We start from the raw sequence: 26,603 nt of genomic DNA on the forward strand, positions 1-26,603 counted from the left end.
TTTTTAATCACCCCTGCCAGTGTTAAGTGGTTTGTCTCATCCATGTAAACTGTTGGAGAGCTTGTGCAAAACAGCAGACTTACGGGCCAGCTCACCAGATTAAAAAAAAAAAACAAGAAGAAAGTCTAAGAAAGAAAACCAATACAGCCATCGCATCTAAGAATTGGTAAGCGGCAATATAATAAATGTTTGCTTTTGGGTTTAATACTGCTTTTTTTTTTTTTTTTATATAATTAAAAACGGATGGTTTATCCCATAATGTGCTGGTATGTGCTGCATATTAGCACATTATAAAATGCTTACCTATCAAACAAAGGCATTCAGCGCTGAGCTGTCACTGACCGAGCTTTTCACAAGGCGCCTCCATCTTCGCCCAGTCTTCATTCTGGGTTTGCTTTCTTAGCTCTCTTGAATGGAGGGGGCTGTGATGACATCACTCCCATGTTCATGTGCCACATCATCATAAAGTGGTTCAGTTAAACCACAATGATCTGCGCATGCGCTGATCAGTGTACATTAGAGCCGACAGGCAGGGCAAAGAATTTATGACAGAAGAGACCAACAGGTTTTCTTCTGTCATACACACCATACCTTGTCAACAGTTTAAAAAATTAAGTGCTTAATACAACTTTAAGAACTTTATTATAGTGTTGAGGATTATCATCACAGAGCTCTATGAGTTATATGTAGCCAGCAATCAAAGTTTCTGAACTGTGTGAAATTGTTACTGAGATTATAATGTATGAAGTAGAGCCTGAGAATAACTTCCTTTTCAAAAGCCTAGCCTTGATGCAGTGGAGTAGGGGTCCTTAAATCATTTTATTAGTAAACAAGGTTCATGCTGGGGAAGACTCCAGAACAAAGACTGATTGCACAACAGTCACAGCTTTACCCTGTACCATCCTGGTTAACAAGGTAAATGTCAGTTAAGCTCATGAGCGGCATTTCCCTAAACCCGTTTGCTCACCTTCAAGTGGGGCTTACACTAAAAACTATATAACTAGCCTGGAAGCCATAAATAACAGAGCAGAGTGCTGTTATGAAAATTATGAACAGGCTGACAAAACAATTGATACCATAAACCTTGAGATAAATGTATTACCAAAAATGTTCTATAATCAATTGGTATTCAGAAAGCAGTGAAAACATTGAAACAAAAATAAAAACCCTTTAGATAAAGTCCGAGTAAACAATAGTACATTTATATATTCCCTAGTAGGGTAGAAACCATGAATAAATCAGTGAATTTTAATTTTCACCTAGCTACAGATGCATTATTAATTGACGTGTCCTGTAACAGGCCACTGTGATAAATGTTTTTTTTTTTTTTCAAAGTGGTTATACTTGTAAAAAACTTTTAATGGAAGAAACACAGAGCAAACAGATCTCCTGCATCAAACTGCTCGGAAAGCTCTTGTCTCCAGAGTACAGTACAAACAAATGAGGAATTTCCATTAGCTAAGCACGTCTGTACTAGAACTCTGATAATGTGGACAAAATTACAAAATGTATTTTGTGATTAAACTTTTTTTTTTTGCTGTATGATCATATAATTTGGAAATCCAAACGAGAACACTTACAGTCTGGCCTAAAAACACTAGCCATCAACTGGTTTGGCAAAGGGTGATGTTTGGGTATTTTGGTATTATGCCGTAAAAACAACAAAGCTTTTCTCGGCTGACCTCTGAGTTTTTTCTGATGGGTTTCAACCGCTTCTGGACCGACCACCGCATATATATGGCAGCAGGGCGACCCGGCTGCACAAATCACGTACCTGTACATGAGTTTGTGCATGTGGTGTAGGGGGCGCATGCACGCAGCCCCCGATGTGACAGCGGGAGCCAATCAGCGGGTCCGGCGGACACCGCGACCCGCCGATCGTTCTGTGGAGAGACAGAGCAGCGGTGTGCCTATGTAAACAAGGCAAACTGCTGATCTGTCAGGGAGCAAGAGAGATCTTGTGTTTCAGCTAAGCTGAAACACGGATGTCTCTTTCTCCAGTTTATCCATCCCTCACAGTGTTAGTAAGCACCTCCCAGGGACACACTTAACCCTTTGATCGCCCCTGGTGTTAACCCCTTCCCTGCCAGTGTCATTTATACTGTGACAGTGCATTTTTTGTTAGCACTGATCACTGTATTGTGTCACCGGTCCCCAAAAAGAGTCACTTAGTGTCCAATTTGTTTGCCGCAATCCCGTTAAAAAAAAAGAAAAAGCTGATCGCCATTACTTGTAAAAACAAATTAAAAATAAGTCCTTAAATATATCCCATAGTTTGTAGACGTTATAACTTTTGCACAAACCAATCAATATACGCTTATTGGTATTTTTTTTTTTACCAAAAATATGTAGCAGAATACATATTGGCCTAAATTGATGAAGAAATTAGATATTTAGTAATTTATTGGAAATGTTTTATAGCACAAAGTAACAAATATTGTTTTTTATTCAAAATTGTCAGTCTTTTCGTTTATAGCGCAAAAAATAATAACCGCAGAGGTGATCAAATACCACCAAAAGAAAGCTCTATTTGTGGGGAAAAAAGGACATCAAATTTTATTTGGGTACAGCGCTGCATGACCGCACAATTGCCAGTTAAAGCAACGTAGTGCCATATCGCAAAAAAATGGCCTGGTCAGGAAGTGGGTGAAACCTTCCAGAGCTGAAGTGGTTAAGCTTGGCTTGGAATTTGCAGACCACCAGTGTTTATCATTTTGAATATTTTTTTGTTCTTAAAAGCAGCCAGCAGGTGGAACTCTAGTCTCCTTTACATGTTTGGCTCTCTCGCCTGATCAACTTTGCTGAATGATGTTTATTGACTTTTGTAACTCAAGTATGCATGAAATATAAAAAAGGGAGAAGTCTTATAGCGCAATACTATTAAAGTTCTCCATTTATTTAGTCCGTGCTTCAAAGAGCAAAGCAGATGTAAACCAGGGCCTATTCATATACACCAAGTAGACAGAAGTGGTGTGTGGATCCAAGTATACCTGGAAGGGAGAGCTGAAAATAAAAAAAGCAAGCCAAAACCAAGAGAGAGAATTATAGTGTATTTCTTAATGTAGGATATAAATTACCTCTGGAAAATATAGGCTATATACAGGATGTGTTACTTTTGATTTGGTTTCCAGTAAGGCGCGGTCTTTTCGCTGAATGCTCTGTTGTAATTCTTGCCATTCCTAGAGGGTGAACGACAAAGACAGGTTAAAGATAAATGTCAGAGTTGCTCTAATACAACAGCTAAGAGCCCTTGCACACTGGGGCGGTTTGCAGGCGCTATTGCGCTAATAATAGCGCCTGCAAACCGCCCCGAAAGTGCCGCTGCTGTCATCCCAGTGTGCAAGCCCCGAGGGCTTGCACACTGGAGCGATGCGCTGGCAGGACGGTAAAAAAAGTCCTGCCAGCAGCATCTTCGGAGCGGTGAAGGAGCGGTGTGTATACCGCTCCTTTACCGCTCCTGCCCATTGAAATCAATGGGACGGCGCGGCTATACCGCCGGCAATGCGCCTCTGCAGAGGCGCTTTGCGGTGGTATTTAACCCTTTCTTGGCCGCTAGCGGGGGGTAAAACCGCCCCTCTAGCGGCCGCATACCGACGGTAAAACGCCGCTAATAATAGCGGCGTTTTACCGCCGACGCCGCCCCCCACCCCAGTGTGCAAGGGCTCTAAATTCAGCTTCAGCATACACTCACTTCAAAGAAATCTTTACTACAGCTAGAAAGTGTGCTGCTACACAATAGCAAGTTATCTATTTGCCCAAGATATTTTAACTGATACAGTGGGAACTGTCAGAATGTGCTTAAAGCCATAGGCAGAGGTATCGTCTTAATGAGAATGACTGTACTAGTAACATTTACAGGCAATTTAGTTCAGGGGTTTGCACTTTTAAGCCTATGTAGTCTAATAAAGGGATAAATTGCTAAGGAGGTATGAAATCAAAGTTCTATTGCCGCACTTTAATTCAAAGGCAGATTTGGAGTACTTGACCACAGCAGAGGAAAGTGATGTGCGGTCTAAGGGAAGGGGGGGCAAAGGGGTCAATGGGCACAGCTTGAAACTTGGTCCAGTTAATCCTGAGCCATGAAAGGCCATGACATTGTTCAGCATTGGTCAGGGTTCCTTGTAGGCTCACAGGCTTGTCAAATACAGAACATTATTACTACACATACAGTAAAGCCTGAATTTACCCAACATTAGGATACCAGAGAGCCAGGACAATTACTTGGATTGGGACAGATGGGAGAGCCATTGGAGCACACAGAAGTGATAACATCCAGGATACAACACATGCTGGTTTTGACTCTTGCTCACACAAGGAGTAAAAATCGTCTGGTGAGTGCGGTGTCAAATCTATGGAACCAGGACTTCTGTAGAGAACACACTGTGAAGCACTATATTTGAGGAGTAAGACGGTCACTTGAAGAAGACACTGACTGCATTGGTTTACAGCGTATGTCATCACATCTTTGGACATTCATCTGTGATATTTGTGACACGATATTAATATTCATACATGTTTTGATTATTTGTTATAGGTAGCGCTGTTATCCACAGGGTTGGTGGGATTTCTTTTGCGTTTTTCCAGTGGTTTTTACTCAACAGCTGCAACTTATTTTTTGTGTTTTTTTTTTCCAGCACAGGAATATATATCCACAGTGCAGGGAAATTTCTTTACACACACACACACACACACACACACACACACACACATTCTTCCATTGTTCCGTGGTCCAGTTCTGATGCTCGTGTAAGTAGGCGCCTTTGGTTGTGGAAACTGGTCAGCATGGGCACCCCGACAGGTTTGTGGCTACACAGCTCTATACTCATTCGGACACCTTTCTATCAGAATCAGCAGTAACTTTTTCAGCAATTTGACCTACAGTAGCTCTTCTATTGGAAAAGACTACACAGGCCAGCCTTCACTCCCCACGTCATCAATAAGCCTTGGCTGTCCATGACCCTGTCACTGGTTCAATGGTATTCCTTCCTTAGGCTGCTCTGGCAAGTCCTGACCATTGCAGACTGGGAACATGTCACAAGAGCTGCAGTTTTGGAGATCTTCTGATCAAGTCATCTATTCTAGACATTACAATTTGGCCCTTGTCAAAAATACTCAACTCCTTATGCTTGCCCATTTTTTCTGCTTTGAAAATATCAACTTTAGGGACAACATGTTCACTTGCTGTTTAACATATACCACCCACTTGTTGATGCCATCGTAAGAGATAATTGTATTAAACTTTACCCGTCAGTGGTCATTATGTTATGACTGATTGGTGTAAATCCCCGAAAACCTCATTATGGAGAGACCATTCCCTGGCATTAAAATGTCTGCTGGGAAAATCTGTTCACCAGTTTTCCACTCTGGGAATATGCAAAGCAAAGCAGTGATTGCCAGAACAGAAAACTAATCAGGAGAGCGTAAACTACCTTAATCACCACTGCATTACTTCTGGTGTCCCCCGATGATGGATGTAAGCCACATAAGGGGGAGGGGGTTTCAGTGAAGTCAGAGAGAAGATAGATTCATAACTTCAGGATGTTGATTGGAAGCTTTGATTCCTCCTAAGAACAGCACTAAACAGATGGAGGGATACAGAACTCTGTCCCATCCTATGAAGGTTGGTATCCCTTGTGATAATACTTCCAATGTATACAAGTACTCTATTCCATATATTCAGGATGTACTTGACTACATTACCCTACAGGCATTAAGTGAACCTCTGCTCTCATTATTGCTGGGGTCTACTATACCAAAGGACCCTTCTACACATCTCTATGGTCTCTTTGAGATGGGTTCCTACACACTCCAGAAAAGGGATGACACATATACTAAGTCACTGCCTTATGTCTAGACTGAAAAGTCCCTACTATGCCCTTGCTATCAGAATTATATAAAAGAATCCCTAAGATCCAGTTGATGGAAACTTTAAATGGCTAGACTAAAAACTTTGTTTGATAAACATAATGAAGTCTGGTTGACATGATATATTCATGTCACCCAGAAATGATCAGTCCTCATTTAAGCAATCTAACCTCATACGCTAACCCTACCTTTTTTTATTTAACGTCTCCTTTACTTTCTTTCATCATGCCTCTTAGGTGGCGGGAGATGCTGCACTTTTTTGCTCTGAACAATACTTTATTACTTCAGGAGATGGGCTGGGGAACTGGAATGAAGCCCTTGGGGGAAATTACGCTTTTTCACTGGACCCATGATGCCATTATCTCGTTCCAACTTGGATACTTTGCAAATATTTGTGCCACTGAAACACAATTCCGATATCATTGCTGGAGCATCACAGAGAGAACGGCATAATACAAACTAGGAAGATCTGCGCTTTTTGACTTAACGGAGAGTCTTCCAAAATTTTCCATATCTGGTATGATCTACCAGCTAGCCAACTACCAGTTGGCCAACTACAGAAACTTCCAGGATTTGCAAAATCTGGCATGTACTGTATCTACCAGTAGTAGTTATTAGAAATTCTTCCATTTTAAATTAACAATTTAGCAGAGAGAAAGGAGACATCCATTGTCCTGACACCAAGTGCACCTGGTAAGGTTGGAGAAGTTATAGCCCCTAGAGCAGTGATGGCGAACCTTGACACCCCAGATGTTTTGGAACTACATTTCCCACGATGCTCATGCACTCTGCAGTGTGGTTGAGCATCATGGGAAATGTAGTTCCAAAACATCTGGGGTGTCAAGGTTTACCATTACTGCTCTAGGGGCTGGTCTTTTTTATAAAAATATAAGTCTTTATGTGCCCTGTGTCCATTTCACTTGTAGGCAGCAGTATAACTCTATGCTGCTTGATTATCATGAAGCTGTGTTCATTTAATAGAACACAGAGAAGAGCTGCTTGTGCAATGCTGTCATGTATGTTTATTTAGTTACTGGGACCTGACTTTCCATGCCAACCGGCATTCCACTGACCAATAAGGCTGCATCAGTTGCCAGAAGGGTACTGAAGGCACTTGGTGGAGGGAGCTTAGCTATAAAGCATATGTAAGGCAGGTCCAAGTTGGACTGTCACTTGAATAAGACACTTGTCGCATTGTTTACAGCGAATGTCATCACGTCTTTGGACCTTTGTGATATTTATATGTGACATATTAATATTCATGCATGTTTTTGATTATACGTTATAGGTAGCGCTGTTACCTAGAGTGTTGATGGGGGTTCTTTTAAGTTTTTCCAGTTGTTATTACACAGCATAACAGCAGCAACTTATTATTATTTTTTTTTTTCTGCATGGGAATTTATATCCATAGCGCGGGTAACTAATGTATTTTCATTTAGTTACTGGGACCTGACTTTACATGCCAACCGGCATTCCATTGTCCAATAAGGCTGCCTATGAAGCATATGTAAGGCAGGTCCAAGTAACAAAGTTAAACTAAACCAGAAAAGGACACAGAAGAGCCTTAAAGTGCCACTAAATTTGAATCATACAAAACTATCAATAAATGCTGTTCATACTTAGTAACAGATTTGTTTACTGTATTCTGCACAAAAAAAAAAACTGCTTGATCCTGCTGTTCTCCATCTCCACCTTCTGTTCATGTCCCCAGTTCAGCTAAGGATTTTGCAGCTGTGGTGGCAACTCTGCACATGCTAAGTATTCAGTGAGTTTCTTTGCTGAGCATTTCCTCCCGATCACATCTGAGCAGCCAATGTAACTATAGAGTTAAATATGTGGGCGTGTACACAGTGGCAAATGACAGCCCACTCCCTCCCTCCTCCTTAATGACCACTAACCAGCTAAACACAATGAGGGTGGGATATTACATGTATGATATGAGATATATTATATATATATATATATATATATATATATATATATATATATATATATATATATATATATATATAATGGAGGCTTCACCTCCCTCTTATTCTAAGATATAGGCTGGAGGGGCGTGACACAGCCTGTAACTGGCAAAAATCCTCCCACACCATGCTCTTGCCAAAAAATAATAAATATTTGATTTCAAATATAGATTTGTATGACAATTTAAAACAAACAGTTTATTGATGTTATTTATTTTTATTCTGTATTCCAAAGGCTGTTTTTTATTTTATTTTTAATATGTGACCAGCAGCAGAGGACTAGAAGCTTCCTGTGACAGCTGTATATCAATTAGGAAATAAGCTTTTTTTTTTTTTTTTTGTTTTTTTTTTTTTTTAAATAAGTACAGTGCCATCATCCATATACAGAAATAGAAGGGACAACGTAAATTTAACAGTGTGTGTTTAGTATCACTTTAAGGCTAATAAATTTTACAGCGGACATACTGTGGTTTTCTTATGGGTACACTTACCGTGTTATCTAAAGTCTAATTGGCTCTCCTAGTTCGTATCTTGAATCACAGAATAATTAAGTGTCCACAATGTAGATTTGAGAAGAGTTGGAGTATTTGAGAAAAGAAACTAAGCAGGGCTAGTACCAAAGTATTGTTAGCCCACAGCAGGATGTAGGAGCTAATGCATTTCTGGCAGAAAAACAGATCATTTTCTGTACTTGTGGGGATAAAACATGGTAAATTGTGCTTATATTGCACAGATGTACTGTTTTTTTAAATACCGTATTTATCAGCGTATAACATGCACCTTCATTTTAAAAGCGGAGTTTCAGGAAAAAAAACTTATATTTTTTAAATAAAACAACTTTGAATTTAAATAAAAGGGTCAGTGCCCATCAATGCAGTCTGATCAGTGCCTACCTGCAGCCTCCCCATCTCCCATCAATGCCCATCTGCAACCTCAATGCAGCCTGATCAATGCCCATCTACAGCCCATCTACCATGAATGCAGCCTGATTAATGCCCATTTTTAGCCTCAATGCTCATCTGTAGCCTCACCATCTCTCATCAATGCAGTCTGAACAGTGCAAGAAATCAACGAGCCGTCATCTCCTGATTACTCGGCAGTCACACAGTCCTGCCTCCGCCATCAGCATGGGACCAGCTCCTGTGATAGACAGAACACTGGTCCAATGCCGGTGGCGGGACTGTGTGACGTGAGAGCCGAGTAAACAGATGACGGCTCTGTGAATTCTGGCTCGTCGCCCTCCTTACCCTCTGAGGTACACTATCGGCATATAATACGTATAATACGTGCGTATAATACGCACCTATGATTTGCCCCCTATTTTCAGGGGGAAAAAGTGAGTGTTATACGTCGATTAATACAGTATATATTTTGCCCTGACATACACTAATCCAGAGACAAGACAAAATGCTAGAGGTCTGTGGTAATCAAACCTAACTATTCTTTTAATTGTAGATAAATCCAGAGGCAGGGGAGCAATTCCATTTCGACAGTGTAGCCGAACTATTGCTATTCATGAGATAACAGCATTAAATCGATAGTTTATGTTAAGTGAGGACATCATCTTAGGCATGAAGTACAATTAAAAGCCCAACTTTAGATCTCATTATACTTCTAGTTTCTGCACAATTCTGGCTAAAATGAGAATCACAAATTTTTTGCTTAGAATAAAGAGGACTATTCTTGCGGCGTAACTTCATCTTTCACATTATACAAAAAAATTGGGCTAACTTCACTTTTTTTTTTTTTTTTTTATTCATTAAAGTGTATTTTTTCCCCAAAAAAATGTGTTTGAAAGACCACTGAGCAAATACAGTGTGACATAAAAAATATTGCAACAAGTGCCAGTTTATTCTCTAGGGTCTCTGCTAAAAAAATATTTATAATATTTGGGGGTTCTAAGTAATTTTCTAGCAAAAAATACTGATTTTAACTTGTAAGCAACAAGTGTCAGAAAAAGGTTTAGTCTAAGTGGTTAAACTGCCCTCATTTACAGACCGAAGTTTATTCCTTTGATCTAAGAATGAAATGTTACTTTGTTTATAGTTATCTCCTTTGTTGAGAAAAAGTTGGCAGGCTGCCTGGATATTTATTTTTTTGTCAGGAGTGAGCAGAGAACTCTGCACTTGTTACATAGAATCATGGAAATGCCGTTTTAAGATCGGTAGGGTGGCAGAATCGAGATTTTGATACTTTAACGATTAATCTTGCAGCTCTACTAGTTTCCTATTCCGTTTAAATAGGCTGCCCTCTGCCGTGTGTACACGGTGTTCTTCAGCAACTGGCCCGTTTTATCATATGGTATGGGAATGCCTATCAGACCGTTTTGGTCTGAAATCACTGCTTTCATTAGCTCAATTACTCAAATACCTAATGTTTGTAACCCCCTAAGATGCCTAATTGGACATATTGATGATGACACTCTCCCTAAACGTTCCCAGCTTTTTCTACGCTTAGTTTTTTTAAATTCCAAGAAATCTATTGCTATAGGTGCTGATTGGACCTAGGGTTTACTTGCTGAAAAAATAGTCTACTGCTTATATGAATTGTTTGACGATTTATATTTTACATATTTTGGTGATCTAGTGCTGTATAACTGCCCTTCCATTATATATTATCGGTGTATTAAGTGGACATCTGGTTTGCATTGTATGGTGATACTTAAAGGGGTTGTAAACCCTTGTGTTTTTTCACCTTAATGCATCATATGCATTAAGGTGAAAAAACTTCTGGCAGTGACTGGCCCCCCAGCCCCCCGCTTTACTTACCTGAGCCCCTTCATTCCCTCAGCGGAGACGCGCTCTCCCTCTCTGCACGGGGTCCCGGCTCTTGATTGGATTGATAGCAGCACAGCCATTGGCTCCCACTGCCGTCAATCAAATCCATAGACGCGGGCGCTGGGGGGCGGGGCTGAGTCCGGCATTCGTGTCTATGGATGCAAATGCTGGACTTGGGAGCGCGCTCGCACGTTAATCCCCTGGGAGAGTGCTTGTCCTAGGGGTTATCTGATGCGAGAACCGCATAGGGATCCCAGAAGAGGATGATTGGGGTCACTCTGTGCAAAAGGAGCTGCACAGTGGAGGTAAGTATAACATCTTTGTTACTTTAAAAAAATAAAACACGAAGGTTTACAATCACTTAAAGATGTGACTGTTCAATTCTTTTTTTGTTGTTGTCTTTGTTTTCTATGTATACTGTACAATAAAAAGTTACCTTAAAAAAAAATAAATAAATAAAAGCCCAACTTTATTTTAAAAAAAATGATAAATGGAGAACAGCAGGGCAAAGCGCCCAACTTGGATGTCCAGTTAGACACCAAACATGCCAGTTCTCAGTATTAGAAAGGGACACAGAAGCAAAGTGGTTCAAACACCTCTAATATCTTGTTTTACCTTAGTTGTAAATGGACTTATGCATTATTAAACTATACTACTCTGACTTATTCCACTTGTGTTTTGTATATCTAAGTAAATGTCAATCTTTATATGAAGGAAGAATATCTTTCATGCCTGCATCTTGTGTTACCCTAGCACAAGGTGGATTATAACGTTATATAGTAGTAACATTTTTGTTTTGTTTTTTTTCACAAAAAATAAAAGCATATAAATGCATACAGATATGACCATTTAGGTCTGTACATACAGCAACAATCCTTACCGCTTCATCGTCTTTTCCTTGTTTCTCATCATTCTCTCTGTCAGATTCTTTGTCACTACCATCACTTTGGGAATCTCTATTCGTGTCTTCATCTTCAGAGTCACTGCCTTTTTCAGAGATATCCTCTTCTTCCTCCTTTGCCATTAGATCCTTGAAAAAGTTTTATAATATTTATAGAAACATACACATATATTCAGCATCTATCAAATTGTTATTCTTATTACACTTAGACTGAACAATAAGCAGAGCATGCTAAACAAAAATGCCTTTTCAGGTTCCCCTGCAAACTAGAGCACCGGACGCAATATGCAGAGAGTTTAGGGACTGCTGTCAGAGGAGGCAATAACAACTTAACTTGAATGTTTACCACACAACATGTGCTCCATGCTTTGGATCGTCCTACACAAGGCAGGGAAGTTTCAATAAATCCGTTTACCAGCAGCCATCTTGCTGTCACAGATTTATGATCATACCAAAAGAAATTACTTCTAATACAATAAACTGCTTTGGTCACCTCCCTAACAGGCCAACAGTTAAAAATAGGGACAAATAATGGCTACTTCATATTCTACACATCATGCCATAAAAAAGATTTAAAAAATTTGAACGGTTCTACTAATCATTAGCCAAGACCTTACCATAATGCAGATTAAAAAGATTCAATCATAATAACTTAACTAGAAAACTATAAAGATCGTGAATATAAGCTTCTGCCACAGATATGGAAAATAAACAATTGATTTAATTATTTGGTACCATTTTTATCATTCTTATGCTGAAAGAAATTGGAAAGGCATTTTGTTTCCAGCAAACTGATTTGCTAAAATAAATGTGTGCTGCAGAAGACAGCAGACAGTAAAAGCAAAGCACTGGGTTAAGCTGGGCCAAACACTCACATTGCCGGTTACATCATTTCCTTGCTTCTGCTTTATTTGTTTCTGTTGTATCTGAGGTAATGTTGGAGGTGCTGGCTTCTTTTTCACTGGCTTCTTTTTCTTAGATTTGGAGGCCTTTTTGGCTGTTTTATTCTTTTGTTGCCAACCTTTGCTTTTGACTTTGCTAATGTCTCCCTGTAGTGAAACAGTTTAAAAGTTAGGCAGACTTTTCATTCAGACAAAGAAGAACCACAGTTCTTGTATCAAGATTGTTTAAGCCTCATTCACATGGACTCTTAGCAGCTGTGTGCTTTAGTGCAAGATCCCCAGTGCTTTCTGGCATACAGCTGCCAATACAAGCCAACAGCTGTATGTGGCTGTGCTCAGGTAAATGCTGATGGCTTCTGCATCTGCATTTACCCACACATTAACTCACGGCCTTCTCCCTCAATGTGCCAATTGCATTCAGGGTGAAGTGCCATATGCGCATGTGTGGGTAAATGTCGATACAGAAGCCATTGGCTTTAACCGAAGCACGGCAACTATACGCAGCATGTGCTGCTTCCTGGGCACCAGAGAGCGCTGGGGATTATACACCTCAGCACACAGGAGCTGTTAAGCATCCATGGGCACGAGGCCATAATTACACACTCTTGTGTAGATTACAAAGTCCCTACTCTCAGGTGGAGTAATGCTATTCTTCTCATTAAGCATCACAATTCTACCTTCACCGTAATACAATCTGCTTTCTACTCTGGTCATATTTACCACAACAGTCATACTCTAATTGCGGGTACTTTGCAAGTACACATAGGGTAAGATCACGATGAAGATTAAACGTGGAACAATTAAAGCTGTACTGTCCATAACTGTTAATACTTGTTTTCATAAAAAAGGTCAGCTTTAAATTGCCCCATCTCTTTCTCGGTTAATGAAATGCAGCAGCAGGTACTTAAAAGCTGAACGCCAGCTATGATCTTAATTGCATATTTACATCAGCCCAGCTTAGACCAGTGTAAGTATTCAAATTTCATACCTGAGGGACAGCTGTGGAATCTGACAAATCATTGTAATAGTCAGTGGTACTACAACGGGCATCACAATTTTCAGGATCTTGTGCCAAGCAGCTGCCCTGCGGCACGCCGACCACAGAATGGCTGCTTGCTTGGCACTACTGCCATTCACAGGATGCCTTGGTATTTGTTGTAAATAAATAGGTGCTCTCTGATTGGGCGAGATATTATGACTTTGTAGCCCCTCCTCTCCAAAAGAAGTCTCAGGGGCACTCCCAGAGAGGCCCTGCTGAAGAACAATCCTGCCTATCCCTGGGCACGAACTATAGGTTTAGGAATGCTACTGATATTTCATATACAGTGAAGCATTAAATTCTGTGGAACAAGAAACAGGAGTCTTATCAGTACAGCAAACAGTGTTTTTGCCTTCTGACTGAAGACAAAAACAAGGAAAGACCTTCCTTAATGGGCTGTGAATCCGCCAAAAGAAAGAAGACCTAACCCCAGCTGGACAGGTCCCTCAAAGTAATTCAGACTATACCCGTGTTCTTGTTAGAGGATTCCTGCACCAATAGACCAGTGATCTCTGCCTGCTGACAATCAAGGGAAGCATGGGGTCATCTTGCAATGAGTTTGACCTGCACAAAAGGGTCCGATACACACCTAAAAGTGTGAAGTTTTCTTCTATGTCCAGAGACTATCTGAAAGAGTGGAACTGGTTTCCAGGGATTGTCCTTACAGGACAATAGTTTTTAGTTAACCAAATATGAAAGCGGATTTCTAGTTGACACGTTGGGCTACTGCGCTTTGCATACACTTTTCTCCTTGACTTAAAAATCCTATAGGGATGTGTGTGAGTAGAACAATTACTGTATTGTCCTGTACAAAAATCAGACAACCTCTCCTGATGCAGGAGGGATGCCATTTCTTCTTCTTGGTGGTGAAGACACAGCAGTAGCTCAATAGTGTTCAGGGGAGTCAAACCAGGAGGCCTGCCCAAGGTGGGATTCCATAATGATTCTCCAAAGAGAGAAAGCAAGAATCAGAAACGGAACAGAAAAGATGCTCATCCTGGAACATTGGTGAAGCGTATCTGCCAAGCCATCTACGCAGCAGTGTAGGGCCACAGACAAAAGTTCTAGGTGGTGTTGAACAGATCCCGTAGCACATAGTGGTTGTGATGTCCTGTTCTGCCGATGTGGCAGCTTGCACACCACAATACACAGTCAGCACACTGGGACCAAGTTAATGGACACTAGGCCCGACTTACTGTGGCAGATGTCCGTCTCTAAAAAGTGCAGGATTAAAGAGACAAGCCCTATTCTGACTCAGCCCTCCTTGATGGGCTACTGCCAAAGGGGTCTTTAAAGACTGACCTCCACCAGCTGATGAACCACAGCTTTGGACCTGTATAGCACCCTGCGACTAACACCACAATGCACATTTTGCCAAGCCGAGTGCCCAAAACAATAATACAGGCGGCCCCACATCTTCTACCAGATGGAGGCCAGGTACACTTCCCCAAAGCTCAACCCAGGATAATCTGGAAAGCTGCAGGGGAAGCCACAGTGTCTGAGGATCAGCTAATAAACTTAATAAAAAAGTTTAGAGAGAAATTTCAAGAGAGAGAGATCGAGAGATCGAGATCGAGAATAGGAAAAGTAAACTGAGGATAGCTGGGAGTGGGAAGGGTCATAGAGGAGATGTTCCTGCAGCTTTTTTTGCCAGTGTCCAATCACCTTAAGGTAGCTGCCTATAACCCATGTTGTAGGATTAGTAAAGACATCCACCCCACTAGGACACTAGCAGAAAAACTGAGGCATGCTGGGCAGGAGCGGTTATACTGGGTTGGCCTACAATTTTTGGTGTTTGCCAGTGTCCAATTCTCCTGTAGGAGGCAGTATAACCCAACAGTATGAATGACAGTGAATTCCTGTGTCCTTCAACAGACAAGAAAGAAAAATGGATTAGACCATTTTTATCCATGTGCCCCATTATGGTCCTACAATCAGGAATATTTATTAAAGCAGAGTTTCACCCAAATATGGAACTTCCGCTTTAAGGGAAGGTGACCCCCTGACATGCCACATTTGGCAAGTCATTTTTTTGGGGGGGGGGGGGGGGAGCGGAAACCCTCTTTTTAGAGGGTTCCAACTCCCACTTCCTCCCAGGGTACCACAAGTTCACCTCTCCCCCCTCCCTCTCGGCAATCATCTGGGACACGTCACAGGTCCCAGATGATTGCCTAGCCAGTCACAGCTCGCCGCGCATGCCCGGCTGTAAAGCCACACCCGGGCGCCCACAGTGACAATGTCGGTGCAGCAGAGAGGAGCGGGAGACGAGCGGGGCTTCGTTCCCCCGCATCGCTGGACCCTGGAACAGGAAAGTATCCGACTATTCAAAGTCAGCAGCTGCAGTATTTGTAGCTGCTGACTTTTAATTGTATTTCTTAAGCGGATATTTCTTAAGCGGAACTCCGCTTTAAGATAAGAATGATAATATGGATAAGGTAGTGACCAGAGTCAGAATTTAGTTAGAAAGCGGATTTCTAGGTGACACTTTGGGCTACTGCATTTTGCATAGCACACTTTTCTCCTTGACGTGAAAAGCCAATAATATTAACCACTTCTCGCCCGTCATATAGCAGAATGATGGCCGGAAAGTGGTTGTATTATCCTGACTGGGCGTCCTATGACGTCCAGCAAGATAAGCCATGGGTGCACGCAACGCGGCGGCGCTCGGTGGTGTGTTAGTTTTGCACACTGCATCTCCGATCCCTGTAAAGAGCCTGTGTCCAATCACAGCTCATCACATGGTAACCAGCAAGTGCTGTTTATCAGCTTTTCCTCTACTCGCGCTGACAAGAAGCGAGTAGAGGAGAGCCGATCGGCTGCTCTCCTGACGGGGGCGGGGTGCACCGATAGTCAGCGCATTATTTATCAGTGCAGGCCCATCGAGGGTGCCCACTAGAGCCCACCAGATAAGCCAATCAGTGCCCATTCGAAATGCCAATCTGTGCCCATCAGTGATACCCGTCAGGGCCTCCTAATCAGTGCTCCCCATTGGTAGTGACCAGTGCCCACCAGTACCACCTATTTATGCCCATTAGTGCTGCTTATCAGTGCCAACTATCAGTGCTGTATATAAGTGCCCCATCGTCAGTGCCGCCAGTGAAGGAGAAAACGTACATATTTACAAGGTTTTATAACAGAAAAACAAAGAAAACATTTTCCCCCCACCGGTCATTTTTTATTTGTAGCGCAAAAAATAAAAACCCCAATGATCAAATATCACCAAAAGAAAGCTCTATTTGTGGGAACAAAATGATAAAAATTTTGTTTGGGTACAGTTTTGCATGACCGCACAATTGTCATTCAAAATGCAACAGCGCTGAAAGCTGAAAATTGTCCTGGGCTGGAAGAAAATATTGAAGTGGTTAACCTTTTGGCTGCCAGACCCTGCGCTCCAGTTTTAAATTAAGGTGGCCAGACCATTTTTGCAATTTTTCCATTGCTTTTATCTTTTTCATTTACAGATTCCAGAGTTTGTGAAAGACACCCCCCCCCCCCCCCCCAAACCACATATTTACTGAAAGCACATGACCTATAGAAAAAAAAAATGTGCTAGTGATTTTTTTGGGCCCATCGATATTTGAGCAAATGTTTATCAGATCGATATTTTCACTAAAAACACACCAAAATCATTAGTGGATATAAATACGGCAAAATGTACTAAATCCTGCTAAATTCCTACTAAATAAAGAAAAAACTGTACTGATTTTGTAACAAATATTTGTATATTTTAGATTGTGCCTTTTTGTGAAATGGTTGAAAAAAATCAATTATAAAAAAAAAAAAACACATACGGATTTTTTTGATTTACCGTATTTATCGGCGTATAACACGCACCGGCGTATAACACGCACCTCAATTTAGGAGGGAATTTTAAGGAAAAAAAACTTTTAGGAGGGAAGTTGAAGGGAAAAAAAATTACATTTAAATGCCCATCATTGCAGCCTTCTCAGTGCAGCCATGTCAGTGCAGCCATGTCAGTGCAGCCTTGCCAGTGCAGCCTTGCCAGTGCAGCCTTGCCAGTGCAGCCTTGCCAGTGCAGCCATGTCAGTGCAGCCATGTCAGTGCAGCCTTGCCAGTGCAGCCATGTCAGTGCAGCCAGTGCAGCCTTGCCAGTGCAGCCTTGCCAGTGCAGCCTTGCCAGTGCAGCCTTGCCAGTGCAGCCATGTCAGTGCAGCCATGTCAGTGCAGCCATGTCAGTGCAGCCATGTCAGTGCAGCCATGTCAGTGCAGCCATGTCAGTGCAGCCATGTCAGTGCAGCCATGTCAGTGCAGCCATGTCAGTGCAGCCATGTCAGTGCAGCCATGTCAGTGCAGCCTTCCCCAGTGTCCAGTCCAGCCTTGCCCCAGTGCAGTCTTGCTGAAGCCTCTGAGCTTCAAAATCGCAGACCGCGATTTGAAAATGGCGCCGCCGGCGCCGAAATACACAGAGCCTGTCCTCGGCTCTTCTCGGCGGCTCTCGTTTACTTTCGGTTCCACTCGGACGGTGAGCGGAGCTATCCGAAACTAGCCGAGTATACTCGGCTAGGTTCGGGCGGCGCTCGAGTGAAACCGAAAGCCGCCGAGAAGAGCCGAGGACTGGCACTGTGTATTTCGGTGCTGGCGGCGCCATTTTCAAATCGCGGTCAGCGATTTTTTTCGTTCTGGATCGCAGGGGATCAGCGTATAACACGCACCCGCGATTTTCCCCTGATTTTAAGGGGAAAAAAGTGCGTGTTATACGCCGATAAATACGGTAAATAGATTTTTTGAATTTTATTTTTTAATTTTAATTTTAATTTTTTAAATTTTAATGACATGCTTTTGGAGGAAAACCCTATCTAAAGATAGTTTTATATTTAAGATGCATTAATCATTTAGTTTATTCAACATGAAATGGAGCTTAGTTATGTAACATGAGGCTGTATATTCTGCAATATTTAAATTTTTGGTAAACTCATTCAATGAACCCAAGCGTTGCAAGCTGAGAACATGCACTGCATTGATGCATTCACACAATTTCACAGTAACCATGAAATAAAACAAAGTTCAGCAATATTGCTTTATCCCATTGTTTGGCAGCTCGGTATACACTACAAACTGTATGATTGAAGCGGTTCTGATAACAGTTTTTTTAACCCGACAGCTTATTCTAAATAGGAAACCTTCATTTTTGTTTGCAAATATTATTAAAGATTTAAGGAAAAATAAAGCCTTACATTTAAAGAGCACCTGTCATTTCAGATCCATCATGGCAGTGCCCGTTAGCGGGCATCCACTCACCTGCTGCCACCACGTCCCTCACCTTGTTGTGTCACTGCCGCATCACCAGCTGTCCCATTAAAGTGAATGGGGCTGTTGGTGAGTCAACAGCGGGTCAGAAGAGGAGCCGCTGCACGACAGAGATGACAGTTGCTCTTTAAAAATTATGATTTAAAATAGAGTTGAATTAAAAACCAAGCCTTTTTACTAGCGATTTAAATCGTGATTTAAAATAGACTTGATTTCAATCAAATCCACCCTGCCAACCAAATATTTTCTGAAAGTACATGAGCAGTAGAATAAAAATAAGTGCTACTAATATTTTAGGCCGTGCAAATGCTCATCAAGTCTGTATTTTCACTAAAAATACACAAAAATCATTATCAGCAGGCACAAACACAACATAACTTACAAAATTCCTGCTAAATCCCTACTAAGGCCTCATTCACATTGGGCGTACTAAAGTGTACACCCATGTTTACCTGCAAGGGGATGCACAGGTGTTCCATGTATCCCTGTGCTGGCAGTCCTATTTATGCAATTGGGATGCAAGGGCTGCATGGGCACAGCTGCTGCTCCCAACCTGAGATCTATGTAGGTGTGGGTGCATGATCCCAAAAGCAGACAGTGTGAGCTCAGGGTAGATATTGAAATGACAGTGTGGCGCTGAATAGAAAATATATATACGTGTACCCTAGATGTGGTATAAATGAGACCAAATGTACTGTGCAAATGCACCATAACAAATCAAAAATAGACTGTGCTCAATACGGTGAGTATATGCAGCATAAAAGAGGATAAAAGCAATGTGGGGTACAGGAATGCTGGCCCAGAATCCACAGACCGAGAGTTGGGGAGCCTGTATGACCCACTTGTCGTATGACACTCAGGGTCCACCACAGTTGGTAAGAGTAATTATTTTTCTTCGAATTGTTATTGAAAGTGACTTCAGACAAGCGATTCACTATTTCCACGTGATTCAAGACACCTTCACAGGAAGCACTCACCCTTTCACACTTTTTGTGGACTATTGTTTTATGCGGCATATACTCACCGTATTGAGCACAGTCTATTTTTGTTTTTGATTTGTTATAGTGCATTTTCACATTACACTTGGTTTCAGTTGTACCACATCTAGGGTACACGTATATATATTTTCTATTCAGCGCCACACTGTCATTTCAATATCTACCTTGAACCTTGTATATTCAAGTGTTGGCAGCTCTATTGTTTTTTTTTCACTTTGTAATTTGTTGTAGCGCAGTCCTTCCCCACAATTATCGCACTAGTGTGAGCTCAGGGACATGCACCCAGACCCAAATGGATGTCAAAATGAGAGTGACGGCTCTGTGCGTGGAGTTGCTACATCCCAAATGACATCAATGAGACCGACAGCCTGCATGGAGATGCATGGCACACCCGTGCATCCCTGTAAAGGTAAACACAGCCTTGCAGGGGCAAACACTGTAGTATGCCCAGTGTAAACAAGGCCTAACTGTTTTATCATTTTATTTTAATTTTCTTTTTTTTTTCAATTTAATTTTTTTTACATTTTGTATTTTTTTTTTGAGGGGGATGTGGGGACTGTGGTGAGAAATCAGAGGTCAGAACAGACCACTGATATCTCTTTTTGAAGACCGGGAAAGGGACTGAAGACAGTGGGTCGGATCGATATTAGCATCAAAAAGCCAGGATGTCAAAGCGAGAAGAAAGAAAAAAAAAAAAAAAAAGGCAGCCACAAGCAGGATAACAGAGCCGGCACTGGCACTGGGGACATTAACAGTGATTTGGGATAGGGGAATTGTAGAGAAAGGGACACTGGAGGGGGTACAAGATGGAGACACTGAAGTGAGACACTGCAGGGGACAGGGGCAAGTGTAAATAGCACACTTTCGGCATGTAGATGCAATCAGCAGCCATGCTGCTGCTTGATTACATTTACAAAGCCGTGAAGTGGAGCTGTGATAGAACCGCTGACTTTACACACTGTATGTAAATCATAAGCTTGTTAGCTGCAGATTAAATTCATTCAGTAAAATATAAAGGGTTAGCTTAGATTTGAGTGTAAATTCATGGTTGTTAAAGCAACCATGAGTTTACAGGCTTAGAAAATGCAATGTCCATACGGCGTATGGACCTGGCCAGCTGGAAGCAGTGTTGTAGGTCTGTACGCTGTATGGACCTGGCAGCAAAAAAAGGGTTAAAGCCTATAACATACATTCCCATTCCATCTCTTCAAACGCTGTAGAGCAACAATGCAACCAAAATGAACACAGAAATAAAATCCTCACGTACTCCTTCTTCCACTGGCTGGTCTTCTGCAGAGCAAGTGGACTGTTCTTTCTCAAACACCTCCTAGTATAGAAGAGCATAAATACATGTATTACTTTACTCAACTGACTTATTTTCAGGATCTGAAAATAAACAAGTCAAGTTAAGATAAGGTTACATCTGTTATATCGTACATTGTAAAGAGAATGCCATAATAGCACAAACATAGAGGGAAAACTATACAATGAAAAAAAGTAATAATATAATACTACTAGCACATAGGCTGCAAAAGCATTCAATGAAAGAATGATTCATCTAAAGTTGACCTTTTAACACAGAGAAATGTAAAGCACTGGTTTGCTTACCGCCATTGTTTGTCTTCTAAGTGTGACAAGGACCGTAACAAGTGAACCCACAGTAATGTTGTTACTATCTTCATCATCTAGCACTGTGAAATAAATAAAAAGTTATTGTTAGTACATGTTTCTCACTTATTCACACAACTAAAACTTTATCCTGTGTTACCCAAATCAAAAGAGGCCAGTGACATTTCAAATACACACCAAAACAGCGTTTCGATAGTAAGCAGACAATAGGAACATTTGGGTACTCCTATCCAGAAATGGAAATATACAGGAGTGTATGCAAATGCTTTTTTGTCCAGTAGAACTAGCCTAAAAGGAATAAAATTATTATGTTAGGCCTTGACTATCTACATTGGCTGTCCAGGGCTTTTAATTAAAACGAAAACATGACTAAACTTTTTTTGCCTAGATTTCTCTTCGATAAAAGCAGTACATGTACTATTGTTCTCCTGTTACCCAGAGTCAGCTGATAGCGGGCAATTGCCTGCCATCACTAGACAGGGCTAGAGGTGTGCCAACTTCAGAAAGGAAATATTGATAATATTGTTGGGACCAACTGAGCTGCCTGATTGACAGCTGGCTCCGCCTTTGAGGGTACAGGCTCAGAGTCAGGGACGCCAGCCCCTTCCTTAGTCTGGAGCTCCAGTGAGCACCGGAGGAGCAGAGTGGGAGAAGTGAGTGACATTCTCTGCTCTCAGCTGAAAACAAACTGAGCCCTCTTTCACACCTAAACTTTTTCCTGCTAGTTTCCCTATGTTTCACTACATCTTACTACACAGAATCCTATCCTTGCCAATTGTGCCTGTTCATACTTGTACGCTCCATCACCCTGTGATACTCTAAAAAAGTACATGAGCTTTTTTTTTTGAGGGTATTCAGGTGTTCTTTTGATCCCATAGACTTCAATGGAAATGCTTGTAAAGGAGCAATACATGTGTTTTGCATGCATTTTTATGCCTAAAGATGTCCTTTACTCCTATAGAACTGTTCTCCTCCCCTTGCCCAGCCCAGGAAAGAAAAAAAAAAAAAAATCCTGAAGCTTGATACATGTGCAAAAACACACACAAAAAAAAAACAAAAAACACAAACTCAAACAGAAATTACGTTCTTCTCTGGTGTCAATTTAGACAGAGCTGAGTGATCAGTGGCCATATGATCACTCCGCTATCGGTCTTAATTAAAAAGCATTTTTCTACGCCCTAGTTAGGAATCCTCCCATGATCATTTGTCTGCAAGAGACTCATCTCACTGCTGTCTGTCCACATTTCGGAGAACTTTCACTTGAAGTAAAGAAAATCTTCCCTCTTATTTGATGATTACCATAAAAAAAATTTTAAAAAAATAAATAAAAGGAAGTGCAGAGACAATATGGAGATATGCAGCAATTAAATCAAACTTGCTGCTGAGGAAGGTTTTACGAGTTTATTACTGTATGTATACCCATAAAATGTTTTAGCAGGAGTTTTGCTTTAAGATTTAAAGTGAAATTATATTCCACCTAAAATGTATAAAAAGGCAAAATGTCCTGCTTACTATTATCTCAACCACAAATGTCTCTTTTACACCTCCCTCTAATTAGCATACACTTTGTTATTGGGGCTCAACTTTACTGAACTTCATGGCTAAGCTACATCAGCTGCCACGATTTGAGCAGTACAAGTTCCTTTACTGGCCACGGGGACTGACAATGTTAAGAACAATGGGCACAAAATATTGACCTATTGTAATCACTTTAGATCCACAAATGGCAATATACTCTCTGCCATTCATTCTACACATTAAAGTGGTTGTTAGCCCACTTCTTTCAGATCCTCCCATCCCCTCTGTACCATAATAAACGACCCTGTGCCTGTGAATTGTAAAAAAATCTGCTGATCTGTACCTATATAAGCTCGGCTCCCAGCTGACTTGTCAGCTCTCTTCTCTCTCAGCTCACAGTTCCAGTGGGCGGGGCCAAGCCCTCCCACTGTCATCAGCCGGGGGGGGGGGGGGCGGCGGCGGGAGAGAGACAGACACGACAGTCAGCTGAGCTCCGGGAGGCGCGCTCATAAAAAGGTACAGATTGGCAGATTTTTTTACATCATTACACAGGCACAATTATTATAGTAGAGAGGATGGGAGGATTTAACTGCAGATATGAGAGCAGCTGGAGCGGGGGGGGGGGGGGGGGGGGGGGGGGGCGCATGGGGGGACTGGTACAAGGAGAAAGGGAGGGGGGGGGGGGGGATGAGGACAGAGGAGACACAGGAGAGCAGGGCAGCATATGACAGAGGCACGTACGCTGACCACGGTGTTAGGGCTCAGCTGCCCTGATATATCGGAGTCAGCGTACAAGGGGAAGGTATATAGCCAGGCATTTCAGGTGTTACGGTGGGCCAAATTACACAGTACAAGCACTGTGCTGTATAAAATGCTTTAAGGTAACAGGATCTGTTTTGTTTTTGGGTTAACAAATGCTTTAAGGCAGTCTTGCATTACAGTAGATATAGGTTATGCACGATAAGAAGCAGATAACTCTTCTTCATTACGGTTAATAATGCTACACACACAGGCCTTTCCACACTAGCTCCCAAGCGGCTTTGTTGGCCCAAATGGCTGTACCCTTCTGTTTTGAATAAAACAGAATTGGATACACAATGTCTGATAAGTCATAAAGAGGGCAAAGCAAGGAAACAAATAAATTAAAATAATGAATTTTACACATACCGTGAGGCTTTATCTCCATTGTGATGTGTGGAAAGCTGCCAAGAACTGCTACTAGCTCCTCATAGCTGCTATCCTCCAGAAAGCTAAACAGCAGGCGACGATCTGACTCCTTCATGCTAACTAGGTCTCGAATCGTCTTGATTTTAAACTGTTCGCAAGGAATAATAAGTATGGAAAAACAATTCATAAGGAAACAACTTGACCTTGAATTCAGTAAATGTACATAATTAGCATGCAACTTTGACTCTTAGTGTCCCAATACGCACGTTTGATCATTTGATCACATTATCATCTCTTACTACAACACCAATTCCAAAAAAGTTGCAATGCAGTGTAAAATCTACATAAAAACAAAATGCAATGGATTTGCAAATCTCATAAACCCATATTTTATTTTTGTTTATAATCTTTATTTATATTTTTTTCTTTTTACAATCAATAAACAAACATATAACCAACAGAGAGAGAGAGAAAAAAAGGGGGGGGGGGGGGGATTTAGTGTCCTCTCCCTTCCTGGGAAAGGAAACTATGTACTCCAGTTCACTGTACTGTAGTCACCCATGGTTCCCATTTAGCGTGGAACTTTTCCAGTCTATTACTATTAGTACAAACCCATTTCACATCTTCCATAATTTTGTTAACCAGTCTCGCCCATTATTCTATTGTAGGTACTTGCTGCTTTTTACAATAGGTCGGAATTAGCCCTTTAGCTGCATCCAACAAATGTGGAACTATACTCTTTTTATATGCCCTAATGGAACTTTGGGTACCATGAAAGGCATTGCACCGGATCGTCCCTGATTAAGGCCATTACTACTTGTGAGACCACATGCCTGAGCTCGGCCCAGAATGGCCTAATCTTAGGGCATTCCCATCAGATGTGAATTTGGAAGCCTTGTTGCCCGCAGCCCCGCCAACATCTATCAGAGACAAGAAGGGTATGCGATGACCAGCATCTTTGGGACCCTGTACCACCTGGACAAAAGTTTATAATTTGTTTTCTGTGTTTTAATATTTATAGAAGATGTACTAGTCTTAACATATTCCTTTTCTGTAAGTCTGTGAAATGCCAGCCCAACTCTGATTCCCACTCCCCAAAAAATCTAAGGACTGCGGTGACACTACTTCTGTTCAAAAGTCCATGCGAGATAGAGAGCAAGTCACCATCCCCTGGCTGTTTATGCCAAAGAGATTCGAAATCAGAGAGAGGTTCCACCTTTCCAATCTCCTTTAGGTGGACAGTACAAAAATGCAGTAATTGCTGATCCCTCAAGGTATCCATTGGAAACTCGCCGTATTCCTCTCTAAGGTCCCTCAGTGGGTGTAATTTCCCATTCCGTGTAAGCTTAAGACAGCTAGAGTTTCCAACAATAGCTCAAGATTTAAAAAAAAAAGTAATGACTCCCCCAGTGGAAACCAGCAGAAACCCCCTAACGGTAATAGTGGAGAGATTTTTTGTGCCAGAGATTCTTGTTTGTGAACTGAATCCCAGAGCTTCAAGGAGTGGGTAGTAGGAAAAAAGGCAGTTTTGGACAACACTCTATATGGGATCGGGACCCATGGAGCTTGGGCTAAATCACAATGTGCCAATGTCTTTTCTAATGTCACCCAGACCTTTTGAGTTGGATGATGTCTCCAACTAAGAATTCTAGTTAAGGCAATTGCTCCATAATTCCTCAAATTTGGTAGACCTAAGCTCCCGTCCAATTTTGACCTCGTAAGAATATGATATGCCAGTCTTGGTTTAGTCTTTCGCCAAACAAAATCAGTAAAAATCTACCTTACATTAACTAAAAATGACTTTGGGAGTTGAATAGGGATCATCTGCATAATAAATAGGGCTTTGGGGAGCACGCCCATCTTTAAAATATTAACTCTTCCTAGCCAGGAGAGGGTAGCTCTGTCCCAATCTGCCAAGTCTCCCTTGATTTTTTGGAGGAGCGGTACATAATTTTCTTCATATAGCTTTGATAGGTCTGCCGTCAAACTAATTCCCAAATACTTAATATGTCTTTCATTCCAAATGAAAGAAAAATACTGCATAAGAGAATCCTCTATAATTTGGGGTATGTATAACCGCAAAATTTCGGGTTTGTTATATTTTATTTTAAAATTTGACATAATCCCAAAACCCTTTGGGTCCTCATTAAATTAGGTAATGTTATTAACTGGTCAGATATAAAAAATTAAAAAAAATATCGCCCGCATAAGTGGAGAATTTATGCTCCGCAGGGCCCACTTTAAGGGGTTCTCTTATTTTACATAACAGTGCCTCCATGACCAATGCAAACAGCAGGGGTGACAAAGGGCACCCCTCCCGAGTCCCGTTCTTTATCTCAAAGGAGGAGGAAAAGACATCACTGACCTTCACTCTAGCGGAGGGTTTCCTATACAGGGCCATAATCCAGCCTAACATTCTTGGCCCCAGACCAACGATGGCTAGAACCTCCTCAAGAAATGCCCAGTCTACCCTATTAAATGCTTTCTCTGCGTCTATAGACAGGAGTAGACTGGGCATTGGTGTTTTTTGCTGAGTAGCCCAGTAAATCAAATGCAGGGCTCTTACAGA

At 41.5% G+C, this 26,603-nt stretch overlaps 1 protein-coding gene across 2 annotated transcripts in view; it reads right to left on the minus strand.

Annotated features, from left to right (window-relative positions):
• The window catches only part of SEC63 (SEC63 homolog, protein translocation regulator), a 115,561-nt gene that overhangs the window by 18,831 nt on the left and 70,127 nt on the right, over window positions 1–26,603 (minus strand). For both annotated transcript variants that reach the window (XR_012243902.1, XM_073627034.1), the window contains exons 13-18: window positions 24,035–24,182; window positions 21,329–21,411; window positions 20,988–21,047; window positions 12,389–12,562; window positions 11,493–11,642; window positions 3,078–3,179 (exon numbers count right to left, since the gene is read on the minus strand). Coding sequence is in view for 1 of the 2 variants with exons in the window: in XM_073627034.1 (XP_073483135.1) it covers window positions 3,078–3,179; window positions 11,493–11,642; window positions 12,389–12,562; window positions 20,988–21,047; window positions 21,329–21,411; window positions 24,035–24,182 (717 nt within the window). In the remaining variant the exon portion in view is untranslated. The remainder of the gene's footprint in view (window positions 1–3,077; window positions 3,180–11,492; window positions 11,643–12,388; window positions 12,563–20,987; window positions 21,048–21,328; window positions 21,412–24,034; window positions 24,183–26,603) is intronic.

Source organism: Aquarana catesbeiana, linkage group LG04 (genome assembly GCF_042186555.1).
Source record: "Aquarana catesbeiana isolate 2022-GZ linkage group LG04, ASM4218655v1, whole genome shotgun sequence".
In the NCBI taxonomy this organism is placed as follows: Eukaryota; Metazoa; Chordata; class Amphibia; order Anura; family Ranidae; genus Aquarana; species Aquarana catesbeiana.